At 38.2% G+C, this 16,184-nt stretch overlaps 1 protein-coding gene across 1 annotated transcript; it reads left to right on the top strand.

Moving 5' to 3' along the window:
• The first annotated feature begins 8,498 nt into the window (after positions 1-8,498).
• Positions 8,499-11,152, top strand: Or10s1 (olfactory receptor family 10 subfamily S member 1). Its single transcript, XM_006981245.3, has one exon. The coding sequence runs from the start codon at positions 8,518-8,520 to the stop codon at positions 9,454-9,456; it is 939 nt and encodes a 312-aa protein (XP_006981307.3). The 5' UTR covers positions 8,499-8,517; the 3' UTR covers positions 9,457-11,152.
• Positions 11,153-16,184: the final 5,032 nt, after the last annotated feature.

A 16,184-nucleotide genomic window follows, 5' to 3' on the forward strand; every position in this document is an offset into this window, starting at 1 on the left:
TATGGTACTGTGGTTTTTTTAAACCTAGTTAATTGAAGAAGTACACAAGTTTTTCATATGGTAGGAAGAATGCCCTACAGTTAACAAGAATAAGAATGCTCTAGAAAAATTGATCAACTCTCTGAGGAAGATTAGCCAAAAATAGTTTCATACTCTTTCAGGTTAATATACACAACCACAAATCCAGAGGGAATCATCACACAAATCAGCACACATCAGACAAAATGGAGGCAAATCATAGGTAATAATGCCCATGGGCTAAATCAATCCTACTGCAAACACAAAACCATCACTGCTCATCAGGGCCAATTATAAACACACCCCACAACATTCTGAACAAACCTATTAGCCATTTTGCATCTAATGAAGAAATATTCTGTGCAAACTCATCATTTTATGAGGAAAAGTACCACACAAAATCCCAAGAAACAAGTGTATTCTCTGTTCACAATTGAGAAACATCGTATTCACACTAATCATCAGGAAGAACTACCTAGCAATGTGTTTTAACTTTCACCTCTTGAGAGGATCCTGATGTAAAATCTGGTTTGAGCTCAGATTTACCCTTAAAAATGAGAAAAAAAATAAGCAGAGGAATAAAAGTAGTGTTTGCCTGCACAGCTGTTTCAGCACTAACAGATGCAAATGTCATACTTAAATGTTACTGAGAATTTCAATAGTATGTTCTGGCCTCTTTTGACCCTTCAGTTTCACATGTTCAACACATACACATCAATATATGTGTATGTATTTATATCCAGATTTTACTAATATAGGTCTTCTAGTAACAAACTTCCTTAAATAGAATTTTTAAATACCCTTAAATATACAAAAGGTTGTTTTGTCAATCTTTTCTTCTCACTATTTCTGTTTTATTGCATTTGCTTAGGTTAATTTCAGAATGTTTTCTCAAACAGTAAACAAACAAAAATATTTCAGTCCTGCTCTCTGAGCTCACGTTGTTTTTAGGAAATATTGTCAGAAAAGGATGCTCTTCACTTTCTATCCACTGTGTCCTTGAGCATGGAGAAACCTACTCTGGAGGTCAAGTTTTCCTCACGCTTCACCAGACTGGCTTTCTCAGAGGCAATATACTATTTCTTGCAACTGGATAGCGTGCTCAACAAAAAGTTGTTTGTTTCTATCAGCTCAGGTCATGTTTGTGGTGATTTTAATGTTTAGTGCTTGAAACTCTGATAATCGTTACTTTTAAGTTCTCTACAGGACACTTTGTCTTACCACATTCCATTTACTCCCCCTTGAGATTCATTTTCTGTAAAATAAACCTTTACAAGGTGATTTTCAAGTTATTCTGTATTTTGAGATTCAAATATCCTGTAACTACTCCAGTCCCATTCTGCCCAAGAAAGCTTCTGATGAAAGCTTTCAAAATTGGGTGCAATGAGGAGGAGTGTCCTTGAGAAAGAAAAAATGAGCCTACTAGAGAAAGATCAAATCTCTTGAGCCAGACATGGCCTCATCTACCATTTCTATCCTCTATGACATATGTAGCTAAATGTATCAGGTATGATTTTCTTTGCTCGAATGTTTGTTTCTATTTGCATTTGTTAGATATTTTACTTTATTTTGTTTGTTTCAAAGAAGCTGTTGTGAGGTTGTAAGAATTCTGGTTTAAACTATAGAGGACGGCTGTTCATATGCACAAACCAGTCTGTATTTGAATAAGCTTTCCTATGCAGTAGTAATAGTCTCACACTGGAAGGGTCATGGAAAAATTAATAAAATAATTGATTGAGAAAAACTAGTTTCATCTTATATAGTATACTGCTTGGTGTTATGATACTAGGGTCCACTCTATACAGATTTTTGTTTCCATTTTAAAATACATAATTGATTATCCAGTAAATGTACATGCATATGTGTGTATACCAACTATAATGCATATTAACTCTTAAAATATTTAACTATTTTTAAATTATAGGTGAGTAAAATTTAAATGTGTAAATTTGTATGCAGTTCCAAATAATTTACCAGGCTACTTGGCTTACACTACGCTTACAAGTAAATACTCTCCCTCCATCCAGGCTCCATACCTGTTTCATGGTACCACAAACTATTCATTGCCACAAACCTCATTATTACACATATTAGTTGTGTTTCATACATTTATTTGATGTAAAATTTACTCATGTTATATATGCACTTTGTTAATTTTTTTAGAAACTCGCCAGCTGTGCAAACATCTTTACCACAAAATTTTAGACCTTCTCTACCACTGTATTCAACTCAATCAATCCATGTTTACACACAGCTCCAGGAATTCACTAATCTACTTTCTATTTCATGCATCTGCCATCACCGTCCCACACACACACACACACACACACACATACAGAGAGACAGAGGGAGAGAGAGAGAGATTTTCTTTCACTTTGCATGCTTTTAAGTTTCATTCACATTATAGCATGTCATTACATCATTCTTTTTATAACTGTGCAGTATTCTTCAACATAATTGCCACATTTTGTTCATCTACTGATCTATTAAAATGTTCTTCTATATCTTGTTGGCTCTGAATAGTTCTTTTTTACTTTATTTCTTTGTTTGTTTGTTTGTTTTTAACATGACAAAATAAAATATAACAAGATAAAGCAAAAAAACAACACATTGAGGCTGAATAAGGCAACCTCAGGAACAGGCACAAGAATCAGAGACCCATTCATTCATACACTAAGGAGTCCCACAAAAATATTAAGTTAAAAGCCATAATATACATGCAGAGGACCTGGTGCAGACCCATGTAGCCTCTGTGCTTTCTGTTTCAGTCTCTGTGAGCTCATATGCACCCTGCTTAGTTGATTCATAGGGCCTACTTCTCTAGTGTCCTCCATTCCCCTTTGGCTCTTAAATTCTTCCCACCCTTTCTTCTCTGAGGTTCCCTGAGATCTGATGGGAGGGATTTGATGGAGAAATACAATCTAGAGTCTCTCTCCATGTATGTCAGGCTGTGAGTCTCTGCATATGCTCCCATCTGCTGCTTGAGGAAGCTTCTCTGATGATGACTGAATAAGGCACGGATAAGAGTTATAGCAGAATATCATTAGGAGTCATTCTATTGATACTTTCTGGTTTTCAGACCAGTAGTCTTTTGTTTTACCCAAGCTACACAACTGTCAACCCACACGCAGAGGGCCTAGGTTGGTCCCAAGCAGGTTCCCTAGCTGTTGGTCTACAGTCCATAAGCTCTCAAGTCTATGGTCTCTGTGGGCTTCCCCATCATGATCTTGACCCCTGATACCTTCCTTATATAATCCCTCCTCCCTTTCTTCAGCTGGATTCCCAAAGCTCAGCCCAGGGCTTGGCTATGGATCTCTGCATCTGCTCCCATAAGTTACTAGATGAAGGTTCTATGATGACAATTAGGGTCATTACCAATCTGATTACAGGAGAAAGCCAGTTCAGGCACCCTCTCCACTATTGCTAGGAATCTTAGCTGGTGTCATCTTTGTGGATTCCCTGGAGTTTCCCTGGCAACAGGTTCTTTTCCCTAACCCCATAATGCCTCCTCTATCAAGATATCTCTTTTGTTATTCTCCCTCTCCATCTTTACCCCAAATCCACCATCCCAATCCTTCAAGTTCCCATCCCTCACCCTCTCCCTTCTACCCACTCCCCCAGCCTCAGTTTACCTAGGAGATCTTATCTATTTCCCCTTCGAGTGTGATCCATGCATCCCTCTTAGTGTCCTCCTTGTTACCTAGTTTCTCTAGGGCTGTGAATTGTAGCCTAATTGTCCTTTGATTTACATCTACTATTCACTTATGAGTGAGTACATACTGTGTTTGTCTTTCTAGGTCTGGGTTACCACACTTGGAATGATTTTTTTTCTAGTTCCATCCCTTTGCCTGCAAATTTCATGATGTCATTATTGTTTTTTTAACCACTGAGTAATACTCCATTGTGTAAATGGACCACATTTTATCTCAACAATAGAAACCCTAATATACAAGCCAAGTCTCTCATTATAGAAGAAAAGACATTAGAATAAACAAGCAGAGACAGTATTTGATTAAAATCTAGAAATACAAGCACAAATGCAAGGCTTTATTTTTTATACCAATAGCTACAGAAGTAACTATAGATGAGGATATACCAATGGGTTGATACTCATACATGTATTTCCTATTTCCACAGAGAAAAAAAAACCTAGGAATACAAGCCCATGTATTGTAGCAAATAGAGTGCACCATTTTGACCTTTGGTTTATGATGGCGTTTCCCATTAAAAGAACTTTTGAAGTGTCATTGAGACTAGAGTTGTGGCAGTAATAATATAAAAGGTGCCTAGAATATAACAAAGTAACATTGTGACAGGACATAACTAAGTATGGAGAAACTGAGAAATGTCAATAGTTGCATGTGTGTTGCATGAATCTTAAAAGGTCTTAATAAAAACACTCAGGAGTCAGATATTGGGGTGAATGCTGAAAGATCAGAGAAGCAGAACAAGCCACAGCTAACCTCACCTTGCCAACTTCTCAGCTGATCCTGTTCACTTAAACTGGAAGCCTCTGATTCCTTGTCCGAATGGATCTCAGCTGAACTGCTGCTAGAAGCCTAAAAGTTTAAAAAGCCTCTGGTTTCTGGTTTCACGTCTTATATACCTTTCTGCTTCCTGCCATCACTTCCTGGGATTAAAGATGTGTGTCACCTTGCCTGGCTGTTTCCAGTGTGGCCTTGAACTCACAGAGACCCAGATGGATTTCTTTCTCTAGAATACTAGGATTAAAGGTGTGTGTTCCACCATTTTCTGGCCTCTATGTCTATCTAGTGGCTGTTCTGTCCTCTGGCCCCAGATAAGTTTATTAGGGTGCACAATATATCAACCATACATGTGACATACTAATAGAGGCTTGGAAAACTTGAGTAATAAAATAATCACCGTTCATTAAGTAATATATTCTATATACAGCATAGCATGTTGTTTCTATTACATAGAACTAGTTATATAAATGAATAATTGAATGAACAAGTGGGCAGGTCATTACAGAATTGAACAGTGGTATAGGAGGGTTTGAGAAGATTAATGTCAAAATATGTCTTCTCAAGACAGTGAGCATGACTAGAAACAAGATATATTGGCATCATATATTATATGAAGTCTTAAAAAGAATGTGTCACGGCCGGGCGGTGGTGGCGCACGCCTTTAATCCCAGCACTCGGGAGGCAGAGCCAGGCGGATCTCTGTGAGTTCGAGGCCAGCCTGGGCTACCAAGTGAGCTCCAGGAAAGGCGCAAAGCTACACAGAGAAACCCTGTCTTGAAAAACCAAAACCAAAACCAAAAAAAAAAAAAAAAAAAAAAAGAATGTGTCACTTCTGAGGTAATATTGACCAAAACCACACAATCTTTATGTACTCATCACAAAATCTACTTGGGGGTCATCAACATTTAAGGAAGTTGGGTCAATATGAACGTTTAATTCTTCTCTACTTTTTTGGTTTAATTAATTTAATATTTAAATTTAAAATGTTTTAATGTATTTAGTGTTTTATTATTATCTGGAGCAATGACCTTTCCTCATTTATCTGAGTTCTGTTTTATGCCACTAAACAGACTTTTCTAGATTTCTCCATCGCCTTCTAAAGAGCCTCTAGAAGCATTATTTGTATCTAATAAAATCCTGTGCTTACAAGGTACAATCCAATGATTGCTAGCAAATTACCATGTTATCTAGCTATTGCCACATTTAATCTTAAAATATTTCCACTGCTTAAGAAAGGCATTTATGCCAGGGAATGGGGTGGAGGTGGTGGCGCACGCCTTTAATCCCAGAACTTGGGAGGCAGAGCCAGGCTGATCTCTGTGAGTCTGAGGCCAGCCTGGTCTACAGAGCAAGATCCAGGACAGGTACCAAAACTACACGAAGAAACCCTGTCTCAAAAAAAAAACAAAAACAAAAAAAAGGAATTTACAGCCATTTATACTAATTTCCTACACTTGTCTCCTCCTTTCAGTTATCCACTACTCTGTTTTCTCATGTTATAAACTGATTATTTCAGCATATTTCATAAGCATGGAATCATGGCATATAGGATTTATTTCTGGTTGAATTTTAGGCACTCCAATAATTTTATGTACTGTTCACATATAGTTATGATTCTCACTGTGTTTGCTCATTCACTACTTGATGTGAAACAAACTTGTTTCTAGGATTTGACTGTTTCAAATAACTGCCATGGACATTTTCTTGCAAGCATTTGCAGGGACAAAGGTTTAATTTTGTGGAAATTCTCAGGAGAAAAAAATATGAGTTTCAAATTTTTTTTTTTTTTGGTTTGGTTTTTTTTTAGACAGGGTTTCTCTGTGTAGCTTTGCGCCTTTCCTGGAACTCACTTGGTAGTCCAGGCTGGCCTCGAACTCACAGAGATCCGCCTGGCTCTGCCTCCCGAGTGCTGAGATTAAAGGCATGTGCCACTACCACCCAGCTGAGTTTTTAACTTTCTATGAAACAGCTTATATATATATTGTGTGTTCAAATTTCTCCACATCTAATATGCTTTTTACTCTTTATCAGATTCTTAAATTTTTATTACATTTATTTACTAGCTTGTTTTGTGTATATGTAGATGCCATGGTATGTGTGTGGAGGTCAGACAAACTGAAGGGAGTTGGTCTCACTTCCTACTGTGTATGTCCTGGGACTCGAACTCAAGTTGTCAGAGATGCCAGCAGGCACCTTTATTCTTTGGGCCGTCTTCCTGTCCCTCTATCTTATTTTTGATCATATTCATTCCAGTGACTGTAGAACACAAAAATCAAAATCTCATTTGTTAAAACATCATGGACAATTGCACAAAACATGTAAATAAAACTGAAATACAAGATCCTATTCAACACTGGTGTGGGATCTTTCATGAAATAGAGTTCACTACTTTTCTGAGCTTGGCGAAGCAGAGGTTTTATAGGTTTTTGTCAGAAATATCAGAACAATTATCAATGCATTGATACATTTATTGGATATGAAGAATTTAAGGTCCTATCCTATCAGCTTCACTCAGCCCTAAACATTGAATAGCAACATTGAATAATCACTGACAATATCCATATTAAACATTTAAGGAAAGGAAAAACAACAGGTAGATCATTGTCACTATCTGTTTCATTCACCTGATAAATGGTCAACTGGGGACTTCAAACTGAAGTTCATAAAAATCCCAAAACTGTGGTTCCTTCTTATTGCTACTGTTCTATCTCTAAACTGTCAGGAAGAAACTAGAGAACATGTGAGACCCTTTCCCTGTGTTCTTCTTGAGGAAACATGACACAAACACAGAATATCAAATCACCCAAGACAAAGAATTATGGAAATTCGTATTTCCATTAGGTTTCAGGAATTTCTAAATCAATATGAAGGATAATGTGTATAAGTGGATCTCTGAGGAATTAAAGTTTAAACACTCACCCAGCAGAATAAATTAAGGAAGGTGAATGTTGGGGAATGCCATGACTATATTGGAGAGAAATTTTAGCAGAGAAGATACATCAATTAACACACCTGGATGGGTGGACTGCAGAAGATAGCCTTTTTATCACAATGGAAAGACACATCAATACAGTTGGATGTCACAAAACAGTGTAGCAAGAGTAAAGGGTCATAGTTAAGGTGTTTTCAGAAGGCTGAGACACACAATATATAATCATCACAATCATTGAATACTAGAAGAGGTGGTGCCTAAGATTATACTCCAAGACAAACCTTAGGGAAAATATGTAGAAATTGAAGACATTATAGGTAAAAGCCAATGAAGGAGACTTTCACATGATACAGGATCTAATATACAGTATGGAATGTATCAAAAATTTCAGTTCTAAACCAATAGAGAGGAACACCAAGAAAGACATGGGAAAATAACTCCCAAAGTGTAAGGAAAAGTGTTATGGGGAGAATATGAACTATACTAAACAAATAGTTTGCATAATTGTATAGTCTGTTCTCATGGGCTTCATTGTCATACTCTTGAGGGTTGTGGGTAGTTAAGATTCCAAAGAACTCCCTCTGAGTGAGAAATGGGCAGGAAGATGTGTTCCTGGCTGATGTAATAGCCCTCTGATTCTAGATAAGCCCAGAGATGAATGCTGTTCCCAAATGACAAACAGCAATTAAGTATGTGGCTGGGTGCATGCAAAACACAGAAGAGGAAATTAGGAGGCAGGAGTATCACCATTCTCAAGTATACGCCAAAATCACTTCCTCAATGGCGGCAGAATTTGTCCTCTGTGTTTACATAATTAACTTGTGGACTGCATTTCTACAGACAATTCTTACAATCCATATGTACCCTACAAAATTATGGGTCATGCCTCCAAAACTTTATTTTTGCAAGAATGTCTAATATGAAAACAGAAGTATAGGAGGAAGTTGAATTGAACCTGTTAGTCTTCTTATTTTATGAAACAAGGCCAAGATGGAATGCACCAAACAATAAAGACATTTGAGGAAAGAGGGCAGCTATTTATTCTATTACAGTCAGCTTTATTGAACAGGGGATAAGAAGATGACTGTGGAGACAGAGTACCTGAACCAGACTATGGTGAGCCACTTCTTCCTAGAGGGTCTGATGTACACAGCTGAGCATCCTGGCCTCTTCTTCCTCCTCTTCCTCCTCATCTACAGCATCACTGTGACTGGCAATCTCCTCATTCTCCTTACTGTGGGCTCTGACCCTCATCTCCGCTCCCCCATGTACCACTTCCTGGGCCACCTCTCCTTCCTGGATGCATGTCTGTCTACAGTAACAGTTCCCAAGGTCATGGCAGGCCTACTGACTTTGGATGGGAAAGTGATCTCCTTCCATGGCTGTGCTGTACAACTTTATTGCTTCCACTTTCTGGCCAGCACTGAGTGCTTTCTATACACAGTCATGGCCTATGACCGTTACCTGGCTATCTGCCAGCCCCTGCATTATCCAGTGGCCATGAACAGGCGGGTGTGTGCAGGGCTGGCTGGGAGCACTTGGGCCATAGGGGCTGTGCATTCTGCAATTCACACTTCCCTAACCTTCCGCCTGCTGTACTGTGGGCCTCACCATATTGCCTACTTCTTCTGTGACATCCCTCCAGTACTGAAGCTGGCCTGTGCAGACACCACCATTAATGAGCTTGTCATGCTTGCAAACATTGGCGTGGTGGCTGCAGGCTGCCTCATTCTCATCATCATCTCCTATGTCTTCATTGTGGCCGCAGTGCTGCGCATTCGCACAGCGGAGGGACGGCAGCGAGCCTTCTCCACTTGCACAGCACATCTCACCGTGGTGCTCCTATACTACATGCCCCCTGTCTGCATCTACCTGCAGCCAAGCTCCACGGGGGCAGGGGCGGGAGCCCCGGCAGTCTTCTACACAATAGTCACTCCCATGCTCAATCCTTTCATTTACACACTGAGGAACAAGGAGGTCAAGCAGGCTTTGAGGAGGTTGGTGTGTAGAGGCTCCTGAGAGTCTCCGACTGGTAGACCTGAGCCTGTGACTGTGTTCCCTGCCCATCAGGAAGACAACAACGACAACCACTCAAGTCCTGTTTTAAGGAGGAAAATGCTGGGTGTCAACTGAGCCACAAGTCCTTCTCTTTGGTCTGCCTCAGCACCTCCTTAACAAACTCCTCGTCAATAAAATGCAGACTACAGAGGTGACCTTTTCAAGTATTTCCAACACTTAAACTCAGGGGTATGTAATTTTTTGTTCAAACTCTTGCTTGTTTTAGTATTTCTGTAAAATAACTGTACTGACTATTACTAATTCTTAAAGCAGAAATATAAAGTCCAAATTTTTATTTATCTCCTGGTTTAAGAGAAGAGACTAAATTTTATCATGATTAAAATAAAACTCCAATGAGAATTGTGGCTTGCCCAACATCACTTAGAAAGTCATTATCTTATCTTTTCCCATTCCCGGTAGTGATATTTAAGACCACACTAACAAGGTGAAATAACAAACAGGGGATTGTAGCTGAAGTTTTTCTGGCCCTACCCAGCTCCCACAGCCCCGCAGTCCTGCAGCCAATCAAACCCAAATGAACACACAGAGGCTTATATTATTTTTAAACTATGGCCATAGCAGGCTTCTCACTAGCTAGCTATAACATCTTAAATTAACCCATTTCTAAAAATCTGTACTTTGCCACATGGCTTGTGGCCTACCTGTATTTTACATCTTGCTTCTTCTGGCAGCAGCTAGCAGCGTCTCCTCTGCTCTCTCTTTCTCTTTTCTCTCTCTCTAGTCAGAATGTCTCAACTAACCTTATTCTGCCTCACCATTGGCCAAACAGCTTTATTTATCAACCAGTCAGAGCAACACATATTCACAGCATACAGAACAACATCACCCATCTGTGGGTTTGGAGTCATTTGAACCTACCCAAATCCCAGACTCTGAATTCACTAGTCAGTAGATAGAAAATTTTTGTACAAATCTTATACCTGTAGAATCATGTTAAAAAGAAAATTAAAAATAATTTCCTTATGGAATTTTATGAGGTCTGAATGAGATAATTGGAAAGGTTTTGGTATTTCCATTGGTGAAGTACTTTTCTTGTAGAACAACCACAAGAACAGATTTTTCTAGATAATGAGGTAACAAATACATCAAGATTCTGCTTAAAGTAATTTGCCATATGAAGGGAGAAATTGTGATGTCTTCCAGGATGAGTGATTGATCTAACCTTTAGATAAATGTGCCTGGACTGCTATGCACACGGCACTTTATCATTTTAATTGTGCTATTCTTCTGTAGGAATAGCCTCAGCCAAACAAGCCACTCTTTATGCTATGTTTTATAGCAAAAGAAAATATGTTGTAAAATGACCAGTTGAGAAACTATTACAATCCAATAAACATAAAATGGGGGAAATTTGTTTAAATGGATGATGTGTTGGAAATTCAAATATGTTATTATAGGTTTATTTATGAAGAAGAATAAATACATATTAGGATAAAAATAGTAACTGTGATGGATAATCTTGGTCACCAGCTTGACTAGATCTGGAGTCAACTAAACGGCCAGCTGATGGGCACACCTTTGAAGGATTTTCTTGATCAGATTATTTGAAGTAGAAAGAGCCACCTATAATGTAAACAATACCTTCTGGTGGCAGCTCAGATGAAAGGACACAGAGACAAGAGTGGAAGCTGTGATTTTTGCCTATTTGCCTTCACTCTTGCTAGCAAGCTTGTCTACTCTGTTGCTACAAATGCTACATTGCTTTGCTGATGTTAGAACTAGACTCTTCGGGCTTCCTATATTGACTGAAGATCAGCAACTCTTTAGTAATCTTCCATGCCTACAGAGCCAGACTGGAACTGCTGAGACCTCCAGCCTCATGGACCGAGTATCTACAGAATTCTTCACCCTTCCAGTGTGAACCGCAGGAAATGTACCATGTGAGCCAACCAAATAAAACCCACTTCAATATGTATTTGTTCTATCTGCTCTCTTCTTCCAGAGAACCCTGACTAATAGAGTAACTGTAATCCACTATCAAATCCATTTCCTCGAGGTAGTGTGGTGGTTGTATTACCTGTTTTACTGCTCATCAGAATTGTATTTCAAGCAACATTTTTATTTTTGTCTCTACCTGAAGATGGGCTAACCATGATCTACAGACACAAAGAAACTTTCTCAAGACCATGCTTCTGCTCTAAAGTGTGTGTGTGTGTGTGTGTGTGTGTGTGTGTGTGTGTGTGTGTGTGTATTAGCTTTAGCTCTAATATATGCAGCTTCAAAGACCACACATTTCTGTATTTTAACAGTACTTTAAAGGTAATCAAAAACCACCCCTCATCATTTAAGAAATTCATAGAGGCCTCAAAACCATTTCAGATTTTGTTGTCAAGATTCCCCAGTCTTTGAATTGTGCCTGGTCCTCTATAAATGCAGGACTTTAATCTAAAACTCTGGAAATGGATAGAATATAGGGAACATGACTGCAGACTAAGATATGCAGTTAAGCTGCAGCATCCACACAGAACTCAGGGTTATTCTCCCTTGTTCCTGTATCTGACAGTTACTGGTACAATTGCAGGAAGGATGAAAGCAACTCAGGCAAGCTCATCATTCCCACCAGATCAAGCTTCAACACAGACTAAATGCAGAGTGAGGACAGTGCCAAGACAAGCCGGGTTTCCACCTGACACTTCCCTCAGTACTGATAAACAGCTGCCTCCTGGAAATGCAAGGATGAATTATAGAAGACTAGCCACACAACTGCAATCATGATTTTTTTCCTTTTACCTTTTGCCTTAACCCTTCTACATCTGTCTACCCAGTAAGAACCCTTCAATCTCTTGAGTCCTTCTCTTCCTCTTTTAAATGGTCCATGGCAGCAGCTAATTCTAAGCCTTTATAACTATGTTGATAGATACCTTGTCTTTATTTGTTAAATATTTTGTATACATATTACAACTGTAAGAACTGTAAAAGACTTTATACTGTTAAGTGTCCCAAACAAAACTACTCAACAAAATATTTAGGTCAGTAAAATATATGCTCCTTCATGTATTCAGCATGTACAAATGAAACAAGGCTCAAACACGTTCTTCATCATAAAGTTACCAATTAACAATATTGGTTTTCTAATTGTTTAGGGAAATGGAAACTATTAATCCAAAATTTTTCCTCTCAGATTTTTGTATTTTATTATAAGACTTGGGAAGTGTGTTATAACTAATTGTGCTAGTGTGTTGCGGGCCGCAGGAATATATCATAAGAACTCAGCTGGTTATGGCAAAGTCACTACCTGGAGGGATCATGAAATTCCTCCAGAGGAAGCCAAATCCCAAGGAGTTTTTGGTGTTACTTGGCTTGTTATATATCAGCTGTCTTCTGTTATGAAAATCATGTGTGCCTTCATAGCTTTCCCAATTGACTTTTCCCCAAGAAGGACTAACAGTGTAGACTGAGCACTCTCTGGACATACACATTCCAGGTAATTTGGAGAACAGCCTCAGGGAAAGGCTTTCTCTGGAATCAGATTATCTCCCTTAGCCACTTTCAAGGACTACAGGAAACACCACCCAGGTGGGCACCCATTGTTAGTCCCAGGTGGACTAACAATGATAACAGCCCACATGCAAGTCTCCTGACTTATGGTAAATTCCACAAGGGGACACCGCCTAGGAGAGGTGGACGCTAAGTAATAGCTTTACACAATTTAGCTCAGACCCTCCGTTTTATATACCGGGACTTCCAGGGCACAGGGGGAGAGGAGAAAAGAGAATGGAAGAACTAGATGGGTAAGAACTTGAGAGGAACGAGCTGAGATGGGGAAGAACTAGATTGAAGAGCTAAAAGAGAGGACTAGAGGAACGAGATGGAAGATGAGGAAGAGCCAGATGGGGAAGAACAAGATGAGGAAGAGCCAGATGAGAGAGAAGGAGATGGGAGAGAACTGATAGGGGAAAGAACTAGATAGACGTGAACCTAGAATGGACAGAACTAGATGAAGGAATTAAGATAGAACTTAGAGGGGACAGTAGATAAATATAGAGAAATCAGGCAAGAAAGGAGCTAGACATGAGAACAGAACTGAAGCTGTGTATAAAGGATGTTATGCCAGAGGAATTAAAGCGAATGGACCAAAGAACTCTGCGTGCGTAGACTGATTTACCGACCTTAAAGAATAGATTCTCAGCTGGTTGATAGATCTTTCCGCGGACCCTGGAAAGGAGACTATTAGGGGCTGGACCCCAATAGTCCCCAACACTAGTGCAGCTATAATTAAATTCTGAATGTAAAAGAGGACTTGAGAGTTCATTTGTACTAATAAAATGAAAAAAAAGACTTGACAACATGAAGATAACTATTTAAGATAATTATTTCCCCTGCCTCCCTACAACATGACTAGTAAGTGGCTGATGCTTCTTTATGATGAACATCTGTTAAATGAACAGGAACTAAAAAAAAAATATTTTCTAGGAAAATTTGCAGGGAAGGTTTTCCTGTGAAAGTTACTAAACAGTCTTAACATGGGCAATCCTAAGACAAGAAAAGAAGGTAAATAAAATGGCTAGAAAGTAAGATTTATTGATACCCTGCCTTATATTCAAAGGCTCATATTCAGACTCTGGAAGGCAGAGCTTGTGAAGTAAATTATGATGCTAGTAATTGAGTGGCAGCAATTTCCCACAGTGAGTAATATGTCAGTGGCCATTGTCTTCATGCTATTCTTTAAGTAACATGTAGTTCTAAAAAAAAAAAAAAAAAAAAACTGTGTTCCCTTTCATAACTGGCAGCCTTATGACTAAATAAAATACCATTTCTTTGAAAAATATTCTTTTACATAGAATTCTTTTACAAGTTTATATTCAGTCTGCATTAATGTCAGTTCTAACTCAGGTACTCATTACTATTATTTTTCCATGTAAATAAAAGAAAATTATAAAGAAAAAGAAGAAGAGCACAGGCTATAAAGAAGCTATGACGGAGGTAGCATTTTAACAGGATATTGTTAAAATGTATAATGGTAGCCGGGCGTTGGTGGCGCACGCCTTTAATCCCAGCACTCGGGAGGCAGAGCCAGGTGGATCTCTGTGAGTTCAAGGCCAGCCTGGACTACCAAGTGAGTCCCAGGAAAGGCGCAAAGCTACACAGAGAAACCCTGTCTCGAAAAACCAAAAAAATAAATAAATAAATAAATAAATAAATAAATAAATAAATAAATAAATAAATAAATAATAAATAAATAAATTAATTAAATTAAAAAATGTATAATGGTAGAGTCCAAAGCAAGATTTTTGTACCACCTAATGAAAGGTGACTATGTTTGAGCAAAAGGTGTTGTTATTCCATTTTTTCTTTAGAGCTGAATAGTATTTCATTTTATGTATGTTCCAGGTTTCAACATCCATTCATCTGCTGACGGATAACTAAGTTTGTGAGATATTGAGCTTATACCTCTCAATTTTGAGAGTTTTATTAATTGGTTTGTTTTTAAATATATATATTTGTGTTTGTTTATTTTTACAACCCAACTGCTGTTTCCCCTCCTTCAACCAAACAAGGCATATCAAGTTGAAGGCTGGACAAGGCAACCCAATACGAAAATAAGGATCCCCAAAGCAGGCAAAAGAGTCATAGACAGCCCTGCTCCCACTGTTAGAAGTCCCACAAGAAGACCAAGCTACACAACTGTAACATATGTACGGAGGACCTAGGTCAGTCCCATGCAGGCTCCCTGGTTGTCAGTCAGTCTCTGCGAATCCTTGTGAGCCTAGGTTAGTTGATACTATGGGTTTTCTTATGGTGTCCTTGACCTCTCCGGTCATATGATCCTTCTTCCCTGTCTTTGGCAGGATTCCCCAAGATCCGCCAAATGTTTGGCTGTGGTTCTCTGAATCTGTTTCCATCAGTTGCTGGATGAAGCCTCAACTTCGAAAATTTTTTTACGAATGAAAGTTTTAAATATCTTTTTCATTCTTGCACTCATCTTTGCTTTTGGTAATTCCAAAGACAAAGAGATGTTCTATAGAGCTGCACAAGTCTCAAATCTCTGTTTACATTTGGTTAATAGATGTGTTTGTTTTCTTGTTTTTCATTTTCCTACCATACTGTCCTTGATTTGCCTTTGAATGCACCATTCATTTACTATGTCATATCCAATGCCTTCTAAGACTATTCAAAAAGTTTTAAATTTCATTTGTTTTAAATTCTAGGTATGTAAATTATTTTTTCTGGAAATAAGATAAAACAAAATTTAAAAACAAATCTTAGATATAGGTTAAGGTTAGTTACTACACTGATACATTTGAATGTGGTTGTAGTTTTGTGGGAATATACATGTCACAATTTATTAATGTTGATACTTCAACTTCATGCATTTCATTTGATATTAACATACCTTAAGCAAGAAACCATAATCTATACTAAGCTTAACTTACATAAACAGATTTATTTAATTAAACAGATACTTAATGATCTAATGTCACTAAAATTAGCTCAAAAAAAAGACTAAACAGTCAATTCATAAAAAAATAGATTTTTGAAAAGAAAACAAATGAGAGAAACTAATTTGAATTTAAGCCATTTTAACTGAATATTTTCACTCTGTTTTTTATTTGAACAAGTTTTATGGTCATCATATACACAAAGAAAGTCATCGATCGATATTTTACATATGAGAAGTCTCAGGTTCACATGGCAGTTACGACTTGCTTAATAATACATAAATAGCA

The sequence above is a fragment of the Peromyscus maniculatus genome, chromosome 7 (assembly GCF_049852395.1).
Source record: "Peromyscus maniculatus bairdii isolate BWxNUB_F1_BW_parent chromosome 7, HU_Pman_BW_mat_3.1, whole genome shotgun sequence".
In the NCBI taxonomy this organism is placed as follows: Eukaryota; Metazoa; Chordata; class Mammalia; order Rodentia; family Cricetidae; genus Peromyscus; species Peromyscus maniculatus.

Bases quoted from the DNA above. Each gene is read 5' to 3' on its own strand.
- Or10s1 (XM_006981245.3), top strand. From the start codon at position 8,518: ATGACTGTGGAGACAGAGTACCTGAACCAGACTATGGTGAGCCACTTC.